General features: G+C 44.2%; 1 protein-coding gene across 3 annotated transcripts in view; it reads right to left on the bottom strand.

Moving 5' to 3' along the window:
• The window catches only part of SH3RF3 (SH3 domain containing ring finger 3), a 393698-nt gene that overhangs the window by 134876 nt on the left and 242694 nt on the right, over positions 1–16128 (bottom strand). For all 3 annotated transcript variants that reach the window (XM_059721048.1, XM_059721047.1, XM_019484992.2), the window contains exon 2: positions 75–350. In XM_059721048.1, the coding sequence (XP_059577031.1) occupies positions 75–350 (276 nt within the window). The remainder of the gene's footprint in view (positions 1–74; positions 351–16128) is intronic.

The following is a 16128-nucleotide window of genomic DNA, read 5'->3' as shown; positions in this document are numbered from 1 at the left end:
ACAAACCAAACATATTTTTAATTATGTGGGTGGGTAATTATTGAAATAAATTTAAAAAATATATATTTTTTTACCTTAGTAAAGGTCAAACAGTCTTTGTCTTGATCTTTATCCTTTATTTCAAAATCATAAAGTGCTTTGCCCTGAGGTGGAGCTTGTGGAAGGGGCTTGATACACTGAATGTAGCTGGCTGGAAAGAAGCCATGGTTTCCATTGAGCTCCCCATGATACCAATTTTCATCCACCTTTCGTCGCAGAATGATGATGTCCCCTTTGTTAAACTTGAGGTCACCGGCTTCTTTCCCCTCATAGGTGTAGAGGGCTTTACCATAAGGAAGTTGAGAAGCACTCTAAAAAACACAATATACATTCATTTTAAGTAAACTCATGACCTGATAGGCAATAAGCACTAGCTACTTCCTTTAATTCTCTACCAACTAGTAGCAAACTGATTATCAGTGACAGAACTACCACAGATTCCAGGTTACTATAAAATAACACTCCAGTTTAAATTTAATGAAAAACTAGCATGAATACAATTAGGAAAAAGTAGAGAGTAAGTGAAAGTGGCTGTGTCTACATGAGATGTATAAACAAGTACTAAGTAAATGCACAGTAACCCGAGTTACTGTGCAGTAGTACCAGCAAATGCCTTTTTTGTGATACTACTGAACAGTAGCCTAATACTACTACACAGTAGCATCACATCACAGTTTTTGCCATGCGATGCTATTGAGCAGTAGTACTGAGCTACTGTGCAGTCAGCATCTCATGCAGATGCACCTTAACTTTTACTTATTGTGTTCGGGTTGCAAAGAAGAATATTAGCCATATTAGTAACTAATATTGCCAATGCATACTGTATAAACTGGAACTCTACATTCCATGAGAAAAACACTATAAAACTTCTTTAGGCTTGCCTTAAATTTAAAGTCACTATTAGGTCTACAAAACAAAATCAAGTTTGAAGAAAATGGGTCAGGAGCTTTCATTTAATGAAGAGGAAAAGTTGAAAAACTTTTAGATTTAATTTGTACACACAGGTCCAAAGATATTTTTTTGTACTTGAAATCTTATCCTCTCCATCTTTTTAAATCTTGCCCAAATCTCATGCAGTTTATTAAGGGCTAACAATTAACAATTTTAAGTTTAAAGAGTCTGTTGTTATGAATTATAGCTCCTAAGGGAAAAGAAACCAGAATAAGTAGGATGTATCAAATAATTCCCTCAGAACTAAAAATGGCTGAGGAAATTTTGCAATTCACAAAGCATGAATAAGTAACTCTAGAAAGTGGCAGCTTCAGAAAGTTAACGAGGGTGTGAGGTTATAATAGAAAATGATGTGCAAAATTAAGTATAATTTATAGTTTTATAGCAGATTATTTCCCAGAACATTTTAGCGATCTTGTCTTAAAGTTGCTTCCTCCCCCTCTCACTTACTTACACACACACACACACACACACACACACACACACACACACACAGAAAGGGGGCAAATCTAATTATCTATACACATGAGCCAACAGGGAGTTGTATGCCTGCTTCACCTGCAGAGATCAGCAAAATTCTTAGCAACTTAAAGGAGATCAAAACTGAGCCTGCAATGTAAGTAGGTAATAGCTATCTGTTAAGCCTTGACCTGTCAAGAGTCATAACTGAAAAGACAATAAGTGAACTGAGGAGATCCCACAAATAAAACAGGAGGTTTTCCAAGCTCCCAGAATGCTTCCATTTGGACCATACATATTATGCAATTTATTAAGGACTACTGCATAGAACCAATTTTATGTTGTTGTGCATTAAGGCTCTTAGGGAAAAAATGGCATAGGCAGAATGCCTTGAACTTTCAGAATTAAAAATAGCAGAGGAAATTTGTCAATTCACAAAGCATGAATAAGTGAGCCTAGAAAGTAGTTGATCCTTACCTGAGCTTGTGACACCAAGGCCGCATCTACACAAGATGCTACTGTGCAGTGGTTACTGAGCATTTATTCAGTACTTGTTTATACAAATATTGAATAAATGTGCAGTAACCCGAGTTACTACACAGTAACACCGGCAAACACCTGTTTTGTGACACTACTGTGCAGTATCCTAATACTACTGTGCAGTAATGTCTCATCATGGTTTTTGCCCCAAGGGACCTGTAGAAACGTTTATTCAGGGTCCTTTAGGGGCAGTTGACAATCTACAAGAGTACACAGAGCTGGAAGGCTTCTCTTCCAAGTTTCTCTTGGAATGGCACAGAATCGTCTTCACTTACTAGCAACCCACTGGCTAGCAACAGATTGGCCCTTACTCCACAATAGAATCAAAGAAAATGAGGGTTGGCAGGGACCTCAGAAGGTCATCTAATCCAACCTCCTGCTCAAAGCAGCACCATCCCCAACTAGATCATCCCAGCCAGGGCTTTGTCGAGCCAGGACGGGCCTTAAAAACTTCCCAAGATGGAGATTCGACCACCCATTCAATTGCTTCACCACCCTCCTAGTGAGAAAGTTGTTCCTAATATCCAACATAAAATTCCCTTGCTGCAACTTGAGACCATGGCTCCTTATTCTCTCATCTGCCACCACTAAGAATATTATCAACTGATGATATTATGGTGGCAGACAAATTATTTAGTCCTGACTGACAGTCGTGCAAGAATTTTTTGTCCATAATAGTCATGTAACTTGAAGGGCTGTCAGGGGTACCAGTCCAGACACCTATTCAGGGGAGACACCATAATGGCAGCCCCCATTCTGCCACAGCCCATGCTTGGGGAACTTGTACAGAGACAGGAGTAGCCTGCGCTGCCACAGCTCTTGAGCAAGTAGGTAAACACTCAAGTGCTCCCCTTCTTCCCCCACTCCCCTGCCCCCGCCTCCAACTCTGTCACCCCAGGTGCCAAAAATTAAAGATACACGTCTAGTCCATGGCACTGGGAAAGGAAAGCTCAACATATTCAAAATAATGTTATAAAAGAGAGAATGAAGCTTTCTAGGAATTGTCTTTACAGTATTTTAGGTTGTTCTGTGTACGTCTAGGAGTTGTTTCTTCCCCTGTCTAACGGCAATGATTAGCACAGTGCCTGTCAGCTCTGTGTCTGATAGAGATAAGATATAAAGCAAGGGTATGTTTAAAACCTTGATTTTTACAGTGTTGACTACTCCTTGATTTCTGGGTGTTTTTCTTTCTGGACAAGGATTAAACATTTATATTCATAACAGAAGCATCAGCAACCCTAATTAGGGTAAGCTTTCAGGAGCTATTCTTTTAGGATGGCATGTGGCAGGAGATCACGAAGAAAACTTCTCCCTATGGCACAGTACAGGAAAAGCAGAAACTTGATGAAGCTTCTATGCTTTCCTCTGAAGCATCTGGCACTGGCCACTTTTAGACACAACATACTGGTTTAGGTGGACCATGGGCCCACTCTGGTTTGGCAGTTGCTATGCTCTTATGACCAAATCTCCCTGTGAGCTGAGCAACAACACCTGGCGGCAATTTATGCCACACCATAGCACCATCTGTAATGTCTAGGTTCTGGACACAGTTGGAAAGGATTTTTCATGATCACTACATTATTCATACATTGCCCTGCTATAAAAAGCCAGATCTAATGGTCATCTCTGCACACAGACATTAACTTAATTATTTTATTAGAAAAAGGGATTAGATGCCTAAGTGTTGTCTCTACTTTGAAAAGTGTACGTAATGGATTTTCCTGTCTGCATTACATTGTAACAGAGCTTGTCACACGTAGCGTAGCGTAGTATTATTTGGGTTGTCTAGATAGGGATTTAATTTCACTGAGCACCATCATAACTATCAACTTGATCATTGCAAATTCGTCACACTTTTCTGGATCTACGTGACAGAATGCGCATCACACTCATGCCCTGCCAGAGCCCAACAGCAAGAAAGAAAGCTCTCAAATGCAAAACTCGCTTCCCCCACAAAAAAACCAAACAAACAAAATATCAAAACACCATAAGAAAGAAAGTTAATGGGCATGTAACCCAGCTGCCAAGTCCCAGTCTCCCAAGCCCTGTCAGGTTATTGCCAATGCTTTTATGGCTCTGTCCAGTAACCAAGAGGTATTTCCCACCTGCACATTTTAAAGATTAAATAATTTCTTGGTTTTCTATACAAAGGCCTGTATAATATCAGCTATTTCGTTCTAGACAAAAAAAATCCTGTACTTAGTTGAAGGGATACTACAGAATCTAGTCGCCCAGAGGAAAGATAAAGTGACTGTGATATAACCTGACCCTGGATGCAGTCAGAGTGCCTTTGAGATACGCTCCTAGGTTGTTCTCATACCTTCAGGGGAGCTCTTCAGCCTCAAATCCCTTTATGACATCTGCCCCTTGCTTGGGCGACTGGTGCCACCTTAGTCCGGGACACATGTCCCCCCCAAGACTACTCAGTGACTGGGGGGGGGGGGGGGTTCTCCCATGGCCAATCTCACTGACGGGGGGGGGGGAGGGGGAGGATCCCCCCTCATCTGATCATGAGACAGCTGATCGTTGCAGCTGCTTCCGGACATGGCTGCAACTGCAATGATCAGCCATGATGCTCCACTCCCCAGCTGGCGCTTTCTGGGGGGGCACCGGTGCTCCTTCCTGCCCTCCCGCCCGTCACCTAAGCGGCAAGTGCGGGCAATCAGGGGGTGCACCGGCGCTGTCAGGGGGTGCACGTGCACCCCTGTGCACCCCCTACACGTTGCCACTGGCCCCTTGACCACAGAACAGACTAAGATGCTCCAAGAGTCACCTCCTTGAGCCCCAGTGCCTCAGTCTTACCCACCTCACCTAGGTCTTGCCAGCTTTTAGCAGAGCAGATTTTGCCAACTAGAAGTATCATCCTGTTGCAAGGTGCTAAGGTGATCCTGCTCCTTTAGGAACAGAAAGAGCCTAGCTAGACAGCCTGGGGAGCTGAGGCAGAGCTGCACAGCTGCAGGTTGCCCGGGCAGCAGGCTAATGAGGGTATTAGCTGGCAACTGCACCCAGTTAGCTGACCGGAAGGAGGCAGGGCCCTGGGCACATATAAGCCCCAGGGCTGGGACTAGCAGGGGGTTAGCTCTCTAGCAGCTGCCTGGAGAAGGAGCTCTTGCAGGAAAGAACTATTTAAGGATGTTTGATGGACTGGGCTGCTGCCTGCAAGATTAATACAGCTCGTAAGGTACCTGGGGCTAGGAGGTACACAATAATAAGAAAGAAGTTTACCTCTTTAAAGGGGTAGAGTGTGGCCTCCATTAGTATTGTTATGTTGTAGCCCAGGAAGCCTGTTTTTCTGTTGTCTTTATAACAGTGGACCAGGAAGAGCCTAATAGGGGAGGAGGAGGCCTCAATGGGGCAAACAGTTGTGTACAGCCCCAGTACCAGAGTGGTGCAGTCACAGGGGCCAGGGATCCAGTGACAACAGGCGGCGGAGTTAGGACCTGACCTTATCAGTGAGACAATACAGGTACTCCTCACTTAATGTCGTCCCGGTTAATGTTGTTTTGTTATTACATTGCTGATCTATTAGAGAACATACTCTTTTTTTAAAGTCATGCAATGTTTGGTTATAATGTTGTTTGGTCACTGCCTGCTAGTAGATAACTACTGTGACGTAAGTGGATTGGCTTAACATTGTTCCGCTTAAAGTCACATTTTTTTCAAGAACATAATTATGACATTAAGTGAGGAGTAGCTGTATTTATGTACCACCTGTGAGGCACAGAGCATGGTAAAGGGGAAGTTTTGGAGCGACGCATCTAGCCTATAAGGCTCGAGGTGTTCCATGAATCACCAACTAGAGTGGGACCCAGCAAAGAGTCCAAAAACTCGCAGGGTTTAGCGAGGTCCAACAGGACTGTGACTGTACAAAAGCTCATGGGCAGCCTCCCTATTATTTACTTATACCAACAAGATGTGGCAGGCAAGAAAAGAAGGTACCTGCAGGGCAGAAATGACCTGGTCATGGAGCCCTAGGGGCATCACTACCATCCCTGGGGACCCTGCACCATGATGCATTCCCTTATTGGGTCATGTGCTCAGCAATTTTAGACCCCCTTCTGTAAAAGAGGTCTGCATGTATGGTTAAATGCTCTGAAAATCACACTTACCCTATGGCAATAAATAAGTTATAAAAGATAGGAAAAAGATCTTGTCTGTTTAAAAAAAAAAAAAAAAAAGAACTCCAGTAACCATATGTTGAGTCACAGACAGAAATACAAGAATCAATGAACCAAAGACAATACCAGAATGATTATTTTACCTCATCCCTGCACCCTTAGCTCTAAACTCTAAGAATTCCACTTTTCAGCTTAACAGATTAGAAAGCAGCTGTTGCCTCTGGCCTTCCTGTCAGGGCTTCCTGTACCTTGTCCTGTCAGCCAGAACACACAGCCCGCTAAAGTCACTGCCTATGCCCAGGAAAACTAATGACATACATTTGGTCCCATGGCAAGACTTAAGTATAGTTTCTTATCTTTCATTTACATAAATTTATCCATTGGAGCCTTGGAGAGCCCATACTATGCACATAACTTCCTGCCCCCATGGGTGTATCTGTTTATCAGACCAGAAAGAAGTCTTTCCTGTTTCAATCATGACCTGATTAACCACTTCCCTACTAAAGAGTCTTGGCCTAATACAAAACATAAAAATTACTTTCATATCAAATACTACATTTCATACAGATGTAATGAGTATAATGCTAAATACAGCTTGATGTTCCCTATCTGCAGAGACTACCACATGCCATATTGGTAAAACAAAATCAAGAAAACATGCATGATAGCCTATGAACACCTCAAAATACTGTGGGTTCACGATGGTGCCACTGCACCTACAAAAGACAATTTCTTAAATGTAAAGCCAGATCCCTCTCAGGTATGCACTATATATAAACCATTGCAGAGCCAGGAGAAGTGTGGCATGTATACTCCATACCATTTACTTTACTAACAGTGTAAATATAGAGCCTTCTCATTCAAAAGATCTGCTGCTTGTATCTATCCAAGATCAGAGCAGAATCCAGCTCTCACAGGTGATATTTTTAAGTTAATTAGATTCCAACCCACTGGACTTAGAAAGGTCTTGGGGCCCATGGGGGGAAGAAGGAAGTGTTACTTTGAAACACATAGAGATGAACTAGAAACAAACTAGCAGAAAATAATCTGCTGATGATCATAAAACCCCATCTAGATCCAAGAGAGAGCTTTCAGTTTGGCCAGCTTGTTTTTAATAGTTTTTGTACAACCTTATGAGGCTTTATGACTTTCCATTCTCACACTTGACTTCCCTCACTCAACTGCCTCTGTAGAATAGTGTTTCCAACCAAATATCCAGCCAAATTCATGAAAGCAATCTTTTAAAGCTCTGCCTAAAATTATACCATTCCCATTCTTTCCTGGTTTATGGCTTCACACTTGCCCCTTTTTTCTCTTCAATTTTGTGTTCCACACAATGCCTTTTGCACAATGCCTATGTTATCATCTTCAGTAGGCACAGACGGTCTTTTCCTACACAGTCTCTAATTTAAACAGACTCTGAGGCTAAGTACAGACAGTTAAAAAGCCCAAGGCTGAATCAGTTCAGTCATTGCAGGTTAGCTTAAGCTGCAGAGGGTAAACTGAGAAACAACTAAACACACATTTACTTTTGATTCAGGCAACGCAGTCACATGCCTGCAGTGGCTCAGGCCAGAAGCTGGGGGGTGGGCACTAAAGCACAACTCTCTAGCACATAGGCGGCACGGGTTGTGTGTTTACTTCCTCTACCTGCCGCCCCCGAGGTCTCTGGGATTTGCAGTCTACAACCACAGCAGGAGGACTCTACAGGGTTGCTCATCACTTCCTTTTCCTGTTTCCAGGTGCCTCTGGGATTTGTAGTCCACAGTCACAACCAGCAGTAAGTTTAGCAGGGCAGGGCAGGGCAGGGCAGCGCAGCTCTATACTTCAGAGGAGGTTTAACCCCCCTCTCCCTGACCCCAGATCCCAGTGGGGGTTTGCCTGGGGGACAGTCCCTTCCTTTCCCTTCCTCCCAAACCCTTCTCAGCTGGAGCAGACAGCACAGCATAGCCCAGGGCTGGAAAGCATGCTGGGGACTGTAATTTAACTTGAACCAGGAAGGGCTCTGGGACAGAAGTTTCATAAATGGTTTGACCCAAATCAGTTAAATCTGATACTACACACAACCAGGTTGATCTTAAACCAATTTCAGCCAGTTTGAAACTGATTTATGTGCACCGAACTTCTGTTTTGTTGCAGGCTTAAACTAGTTTCTGATGACTTAAACCAGTTTATGTGTAATTTCTGTCCCTATCCTGAAGTGAGAACCCAGGGCTCTTGCAATAGGGGGGGAAGTGGTTTTGGTGGGAGTCAGTAAGATGTGAATAGGAGTGTTTTAGCAGCTGAAAGTGTAGGGAAAGGTTAAAACACTCCTTTCCCACCTCTTTCCTCCAACCAGCAACAAGCTCTTTCCCCTTCCACAGCTCTTTCTCTCCTACTAGCTTCCTCTCCCTGAATAAAGATCAGGCCTCTGTACAGCACTAGTAGGGAAGAAAAAGTGTTTACCCTTCATTTTCTTTATATTCTTTTCTCCTAGACTGAGCCCTTTTCTAAATTGTACCTCCAGGCCTAGTATCTTCACCAAAAAAACAAGCAAACCTTCTTTCCTGCTCTAGGGCAACACCTACACTGCAAACCCCCAAGGATCCTGGTAGACACTCAGATCAATGAAGCCCATACTCTTGGGTTAACACTTGTTACTTATGCTAGAGGAAGCATTGTGGGTATGCCTAGGTATGCATACCCAAGCTGAATATCACATGTTCCCCTGATGTGTTGACACATCTTGCTTGCTTTTCCCCTCCCCTCCCTGTTGAACTGAGTGGAACCTTTCATATTTTCTCCAAGTGAAACAGTCTTTTTTGTGGTGGTTTGATTTTTTTTTTTAATTGCAGTTAAAAGCTTTCTTCCCTGGTGTTGGTCTCACATAGAGCCAGGACAAGTTTGCAATGCTAAAGCTGATGGTTGTGATGGTCAGTAAAATTAAGTCCCCATCTAGACAGCCCAAATAATTGATGTTTCCCAGAGGCTAAAGTAGAGTCCAACAAGGGAGAAGGAATTCCCACCACAGCAGCTAAAAGATTAATGTTTCAAAGGACCCATGCTTACCTAAACCAAGGAGAGGAGAACAGCTCCCCTCTACTTTTAGCAGATCAACGGGATGGATGCTGTCCATCTCCCTGGCTATTTTGCCTTCTGGACATCAAACACCTACTCTCTCTCCAGATGGAAAAGAACTCCTATTCATTTTCCTTCCACTAGTTACACTGGTATTCTCTCATAACTTAAGAGTCACTCACAACTTAATCAAAGAGCTTTGGTATCTGACAGAATACTAAGAAATTGATCAACCATCCTGAATTCTCTTGACATTTTAGGTAACTAGATTTCATGTAAGAATATGTCTATAATAATAATTATTACAATTATAATTGTTATTGTTATTAACAACAACAGTTATAATATCATGGGTAGAGAAAGAAAATCATAGTCAACGTTTTTTTTTTCTGCCAGAAAAATACATTTTGGCAGAATTCATCATTGCACCAAAGGTTTCTTTTCTATTTTAATCAATCAATACTGACATGAAAGCCTGAGGCATTAAAACACTGAAATGCACTTTACAGAAGACTTAATGACATGTTGGCAACTCAATCATTCTGCATTTATGTTTCTGCAAAATTGAATGGCAGCAGTTAAGCAGGAACCTGCTGGCAAACTGACAAACAACCACCACGAAGCAATTAAATAGTAACACTGGAAGATTTTTCATTATAGATCCCAAAGAACAGAAAGAAAAAAAGAGTTTGTGTCCTATAATTCTCCTGGTGAAATGCTGTGTTCTGTAAAAACTGCACATTTCTAATGAGTCCTTTGGTCTGAAAAGCCACAGTAAAGTGATACTTTGTCAATATGTTTCAAAGAAATGCAAGACTAGAAGGCATGTCAAAAATTATCAGCTCCAGCAAGCAACAAAGGAGTTCACTACAAGAGACAACCATTCAACACCTGCCCATCTAATACAATATTAGCACCTATGAAAGATGTTCTTGGCTTATGTATCTATATAAAAATAAATAATTAAATCACTTTGCCTGGGAAATGGAAATAAATGTTTTACAATGCAGCCAGTTTTAATGGAGACGGCAAACAGAAGTTTAACATCCTACAAGTGTATTCGTGGTGAGAAAACTGCACACCCTTTCCTGCATTTTTACTAATAAGAATTTGTTATATATAAACATTTTCTAGCCTACTGTAAGTACCAGGGCAAATTCTCAGAATGGGAGGTGCATAAGTAATCCAGCTGACTTTTTCAGTGGATTTGAACTTGAGCCACTGGCTCATCAGTATTTGATGCTATAAATCTATTTAGGTCTGTTCTTCACTGCTATATGAATTTCCCATGTCTATCAACAATAGCTATTTGGAGGGAAAAAGTTCTTAACAGATAAACTTCACTGGAGTTTTTCACTGTTATGTCTGTATACAAAATTAGGATTTTGCTCACATTTACTGGGGAGACCCTGGTCACTGACATGCCCTAAGAGCACGTGTTATTTTGATGATGGGAACCTTTTGTTTTCCTGTAAGGCAGGGTGAGCTGAGGAGATGAACTCCACATTTGGGCGAGGGACAGAAGTTGCATATAAATCGGTTTAAGTGATCAGAAACTGGTTTAAACCTATACATAAGTTCAGTGCGCATAAACCAGTTTAAAAATGGCCAAAACTGATTTGAGATAGACCTGGTTGAATGTAGAATTGGATTTAACTGATAGAGTTCAAACCAGTTTATGGAATTTCTGTCCAGACCCCTTCCTGGTTTAAGTTAAATCAAGGTGACCCAGCACCCCAGCATGCTCTGCAGCCCTGGGCTGGGCTGTGCTGTGCTTGCTGGTGCAGTGGAGAACAGCTGGCCCCGTCCCTCTGCTCCCTAGCTGGAGCAGGGGTGGGTGGGGGCGTGGCCAGATGCTGCTCCCCCCTAAGGTGAAGGGGGCAGGGAAGAGGTTTATTCCTCCCTCCCTCCCCCGTCCTACCATTATGGACCCAGATAGGGTTGGACAGGCAGAGGCGCAGCATCACCTGCCAGGCATTTCTCCGCTTGCTGCTCCAGCAGCAGGGGCATGGCCAGTCCTGGCAGGAGCCTCAAATAAACTAGCCACGGAGGGAATTTAATTCCCATCTTCCTGTCCCACTGGCACAGACCCAAGCCAGGGTCCACCTGGTGATCCCCTCTTGCTGCTGCAGCGGCAGGGGTGGGGATATGGCCACACGCCAGCTGGCATGGCCCCCTGAGGTGGAGGGGGTTTATTCCCCCCTCCACTTCTGGGGGACCACAGCTGGGGTCTTCCAGCCCTGACCACTGCCTCTACCAATCACTCCCTGTGCGGGCTGTGGGGCAGAATAAGCTCCTTCCCTGCCCTCTCCACCAGACGCCTCTTTCTTTGCCTAAGGGGGCCACACTGGCTGGCCTCTGGCTCTGCCCTCTACTCTGCTGCTGAAGTGGCAAGAGGGGAGCGACCCTCATGGGTCAGAAGTCCTTGTCATGGTTTCCTGGGAATGCAAGCCTCTTCCCAGTGGGGAGCTGCACTGCGGGTGGGAGCGGGACAGGTAGAGCTGCTGCAGGCTGCACAAGGCAAGTGGCAGTGGTGCCAGGGGGGACTTGGGGGACTATGGCCACCCCTCTGAGCCCCCATACCACCACTGCCCCTGCTCCCCCGCAGCACAGCCCCCTCACTGGGAACAGGCTTGTGCTCCTGGGAAACCATGACAGGGGCTGCTGCCCCATGAGAGTCAGCTCCCTCCTTGCCGTTCTAGCAGCAGGGGTGGGGGCACGGCCAGAGGTCCCCTTAGGTGAAGGAGGCGGGGGGGGGGGGTTATTTCCCCTCCCTCCAGTGTCTCATAGAGGGGGCAGAGAAGGAGCTTATTCCACTGTTTGCCCTGCACAGGAGGCAATCGGCAGAGGCAGCAGTTAGGGCTAACAGATCCCAAGCTGCAGTCCCCTTCGGGTAGAGGGGGAAAAAAACTCTCTCCCTGACCCCTTTGCCTCCAGGGGCCATGCCAGCTGGTGCCTGGTCATGCCCCTGCTCCGCCGCTGCAGCAGCAAGGGGGGAGCACCAGGTGGACCCAGGCTTGGGTCCATGCTGGTAGGACAGGGAGGGGGGAATTAAACCCCCTTCCTGGCCAGTTCACTTGAGGATACTGCCGGGGCCTGGCCATGTCCCACCCCAGCAGAGCTTTCCTGCAGCTGAGGGCTGCTCTAGCACCCCCTGGCTTCTGGCCTGAGCCACTGCAGTGCTTGCATTTCTGAGTCAAAAGTGAATATCTGTTCAATTGCAAATTGGTTCAATCTAGCCAGGTTAGACTAACCTGCAAAGACTGAATCAATTCAAGTTCTAGCTTTCTGAATGTCTGTCCCTAGCCTTGGAGTTTCGCCTGGGTTCAGCTCAACTAGGATTACAACCCAAGACTGAACCTGGGTTCCAGTTAGGTTCAACATTGATGAAATGTTAATAAGCTGTATACATTTGTAACCCAAACTGGCAGAAAATACCTGAGGGAGTCAACCAACACGTGCTGATATCATACTGGGTTTGGAAAATACGTCAGTTTCTATATATGGCCGCTTTCTGTATATTGACACAAATTAGGAGCACAACAGACTGGAGGGAACATCAAAATTCCAAGCAGAACTAACTTCAGACACTCTCCAGATTCCTCAATACACAACAGAAACACAACTGAAGGTCTCATCTAGCAGACAGGCGAGTAGAAATAAAAAATTAAATGAAAACCAGGAACAAGGTCCCTTAAAAGTGGGGTAAGGGAGGAAACAGAACCCCAGGTTGAAAGAGAAAGAGAGACTGAAACTCTCAGAATTTGTTCAAGTCTCAATCTTACTCAGTTTCCTGAAGAATGATAGCTGCTCTTCTCATTAGGAGAACTACAAATGCCTTACCTCCTGCTTGGACAATAGGATTCCCTGCTGGGTTCTGAAATAAACAATTCCTATGCATCCCCTTTCTAACCTCTGCCCATCCCTGATAAGACAGCACCATTGGATGGAGGGAGGGAGGGAGGGAGGGAAGAATGGGGACTGTGCTGCACTTTGGATGTGACGTGGACAACTCATTTGGGGGCCAACTGAAGGGTGGACCTGGCTAGAGTATCATGAAGCCACAAAGGGCTTTCTGACTGGTCTGTCCCTCATCTTCCTGAACTGAAAGGTTCTTGGCACAACGATACTATACAAAGACGATCCTAGCAGGGTGTGGGGCCCAGGGCAAATCAGCCTGTGTGGGGTTCGGATGTGAAGAAGCTGGCAGTGGCCATGGGGGGACTGGATGCGAAGCTGCTGGTGCTGTGGAGTCACCACCGCTAGGCAGGCCCTGCAGGAGGGGCTGTGGCTGCTTTGTGGGGCCCCCCAAAGAGTGGGGCTCAAGGCGATCACCTCAATTCACCCCCCTACCACGGGTGGCCCTGATACTACAGCCTGTGCGTATTGCCGAGGTGAGTGGAACCAGAGGCCCGAGTCTCTCTCGCACCCCTTCAGTGAGAGCACAGCTAACTAGAATAAAAATGTTTTAGAGCACCCTTGAAGAAATTTCAGTGATACACACTAGCACATTACCCGTTGCAATTTTTGAATGATTGCTGCAACTTCCCCCTGAAAACAAATCTAGAAGATGTGTTTATTTACCCCAGCAAATAGTCATTTATCTCATTTTCCCTCTATGAGGTATCTCCAAGTTGAAGCATCACAGGCAACACAGCAGTCTATTAATACCGCCAGGCAAAACAATGAAAAATTTGCACGCGAGGGATACGCTGTAATTAAACACAAACCTCCAGTACAAGACATTAATAATAATTAAAACATATAATGCCAATTTTATGCCTCGTTGCTCAGAAGCATCATACAAGTCTCTCGACGTGAGAGAGAATTCTGTGGCAATGCAGGGAATTACACCTCCATCTTTTGATTGGTACAATGCTCTAACAGCCAGCTGGGACAACACTTCAGAATATGGTTTCCAGTCATGAAGTCATGCATAACAGCTTCTCACAAATCACATCAGTGGTATCAGAGAGGATGCAGGTTTGTGTGGTGAAATATACATTCAAAATAACTTATGAGATTGTGGGGACTGGATGACTCAAATTATTAGCAGTCAGATAAAGAACCTTTCGAGCCAGAAACACCAGTTTCATCACCATTTTCAGTTACCTTTATGAAAAAAGTGATTGTAGATTCTTTACGCGACCATGGGCACATCATACCACCTACCTGGCGCCGTAAACTTGGAACGCCAAAGGAGCAAAAAGGTTTATTCCTTTTTCAAGGATGTTGAAAATGTAGGGGGAGGCAGAGTGGGACTAGAAATATCTGTCTTGCTAGGTCACGTAAGAAGTCTACAACAGAATCAGAAACAGAATACAGACCTTTTGCTCCTGATCTGGTGCCTTAAGCATAAGTCTAAGCAATTGAGAGTAGGCAGAATGTAATGGTTAATTTTAAATTTAATCAGGATACAAGGGGCCTAAATTCCTTGGGGTGGACTGATCAATGCGGCTCTAACAACTTTCTTCAGCATAGGATCTGTGCCCTGTTTAATTTTAAATAGGTATTTGGGTTGTTTTTAGCTTTTAGTCCTAGGAAGAAAAGTGCTTGAGATGTTTTCTGGATGAGAGACCCCATCTACATCAAAGGAGTTGTTGTATCTTAGAGTAGGAACACCTAAAATGATTTGCAGTCTGTGTTCACATCTGAGTACCAGTATTCTCTTCAGGGATCATCTGTTTTCTCATTATACAACATCTCAACAACAACTATAGCAGTTGTTTAAATGGAAAATTTATATCAGAAAAGCTAAATAGTTGTAGATTCTTTGAAGGTGATTTTGCACCTAGTAACAGAGAGGAGAGCTGTGATAAACCAGCTCTCAGGAAGTATCAGCAAGCTTGCCAAGAATCATAATTTGAGGGTATCATACAGGGCTTTTTAAAATCAACTATTAAAGTAGAGTAGTTAATTTGACAATAAAAACAGCACTATGAAAGAATGAATACCAAATATAATGCTTCATCTTGACTATAAAGCACCATGCACATTTAGAGTGCTATATAAGCAATAACAAATCATTATAAAAATAAAGCTCAATTAAAGTAAAGCTTCTCAACTTAACTAAAGGCTCAGTAATAACCATTAGGCACTGATCTGGACTGAACTGGAGGGAAAACAGTACTGCTTTGGGAAGACACCTTGCTGCTCTAACTTGCTGGAGCTTTGCAGAGCTCTTCTGGCTGGAGTGGGAAGTTTCCATGGCTTTCCATTCTCTAAACCCATTCTGGGTAGTCAATGCCTGCAGGGAGCACTATAAAGAAGCTGTCTTTATACAGGGCTGTGTAACAGGAGCAAAATTAACCAAATCACCCAACAGGTTTATGGGGGTAAATTCTGTTTTTTAAAAAAACAACCTCTAAAGTTGCCTCTGCCTTAGCACAGGGAATGAGGGGAACTCTGACCCAGTGATATTTCTCTGGAAAAGGGGAACCCTGGGTTATGGCCCCTACTGCCAGGACTAATTATGCATTTTATATTGGACAGTCACTGGTTAAATACCTGAAATAACCCAGACAGCAGGAACCAGAACCCAATATTTCCCCCTCCTCCAGGAGACTGCCATAATGGCTAGCCTACAGAGTCACAGTCCCTCTTTGCTTGTTCTGGTGGCATGACCTTGGGTACATCTACACATTGTGCCCCATTGCTCAGGTATGTTCTCTGTGTCAAAGTCACGGGACATACTCTGATTGTCTATGGAAATTGGGACTTTGGCAGAGCTTAGCTGCTTTGCAACAAACTGGAGGAAGACCAGCACCAAGGTGGCCAGTTTGGATCGGTTCTGATCATGCACAGCTGCTCGGCATAGAAGCCAAGAATTTTTTTTAGGCCAAAGTGGAGGCAGCTGCTGAATCTAAGTGCCTAAATGGTTTTATGGCCACTGACTGTGGTTAATTTTGATTGTGAATTACTGGTAGGTGCCTAAATTCTACCTTGGTCCTACAGGAGCACCTTA

Source organism: Alligator mississippiensis, chromosome 1 (assembly GCF_030867095.1).
Source record: "Alligator mississippiensis isolate rAllMis1 chromosome 1, rAllMis1, whole genome shotgun sequence".
Classification (NCBI taxonomy): domain Eukaryota; kingdom Metazoa; phylum Chordata; order Crocodylia; family Alligatoridae; genus Alligator; species Alligator mississippiensis.
The sequence above is the reverse complement of the archived record's forward strand: the minus strand, read 5'-3'. Positions and strand labels throughout refer to the sequence as shown.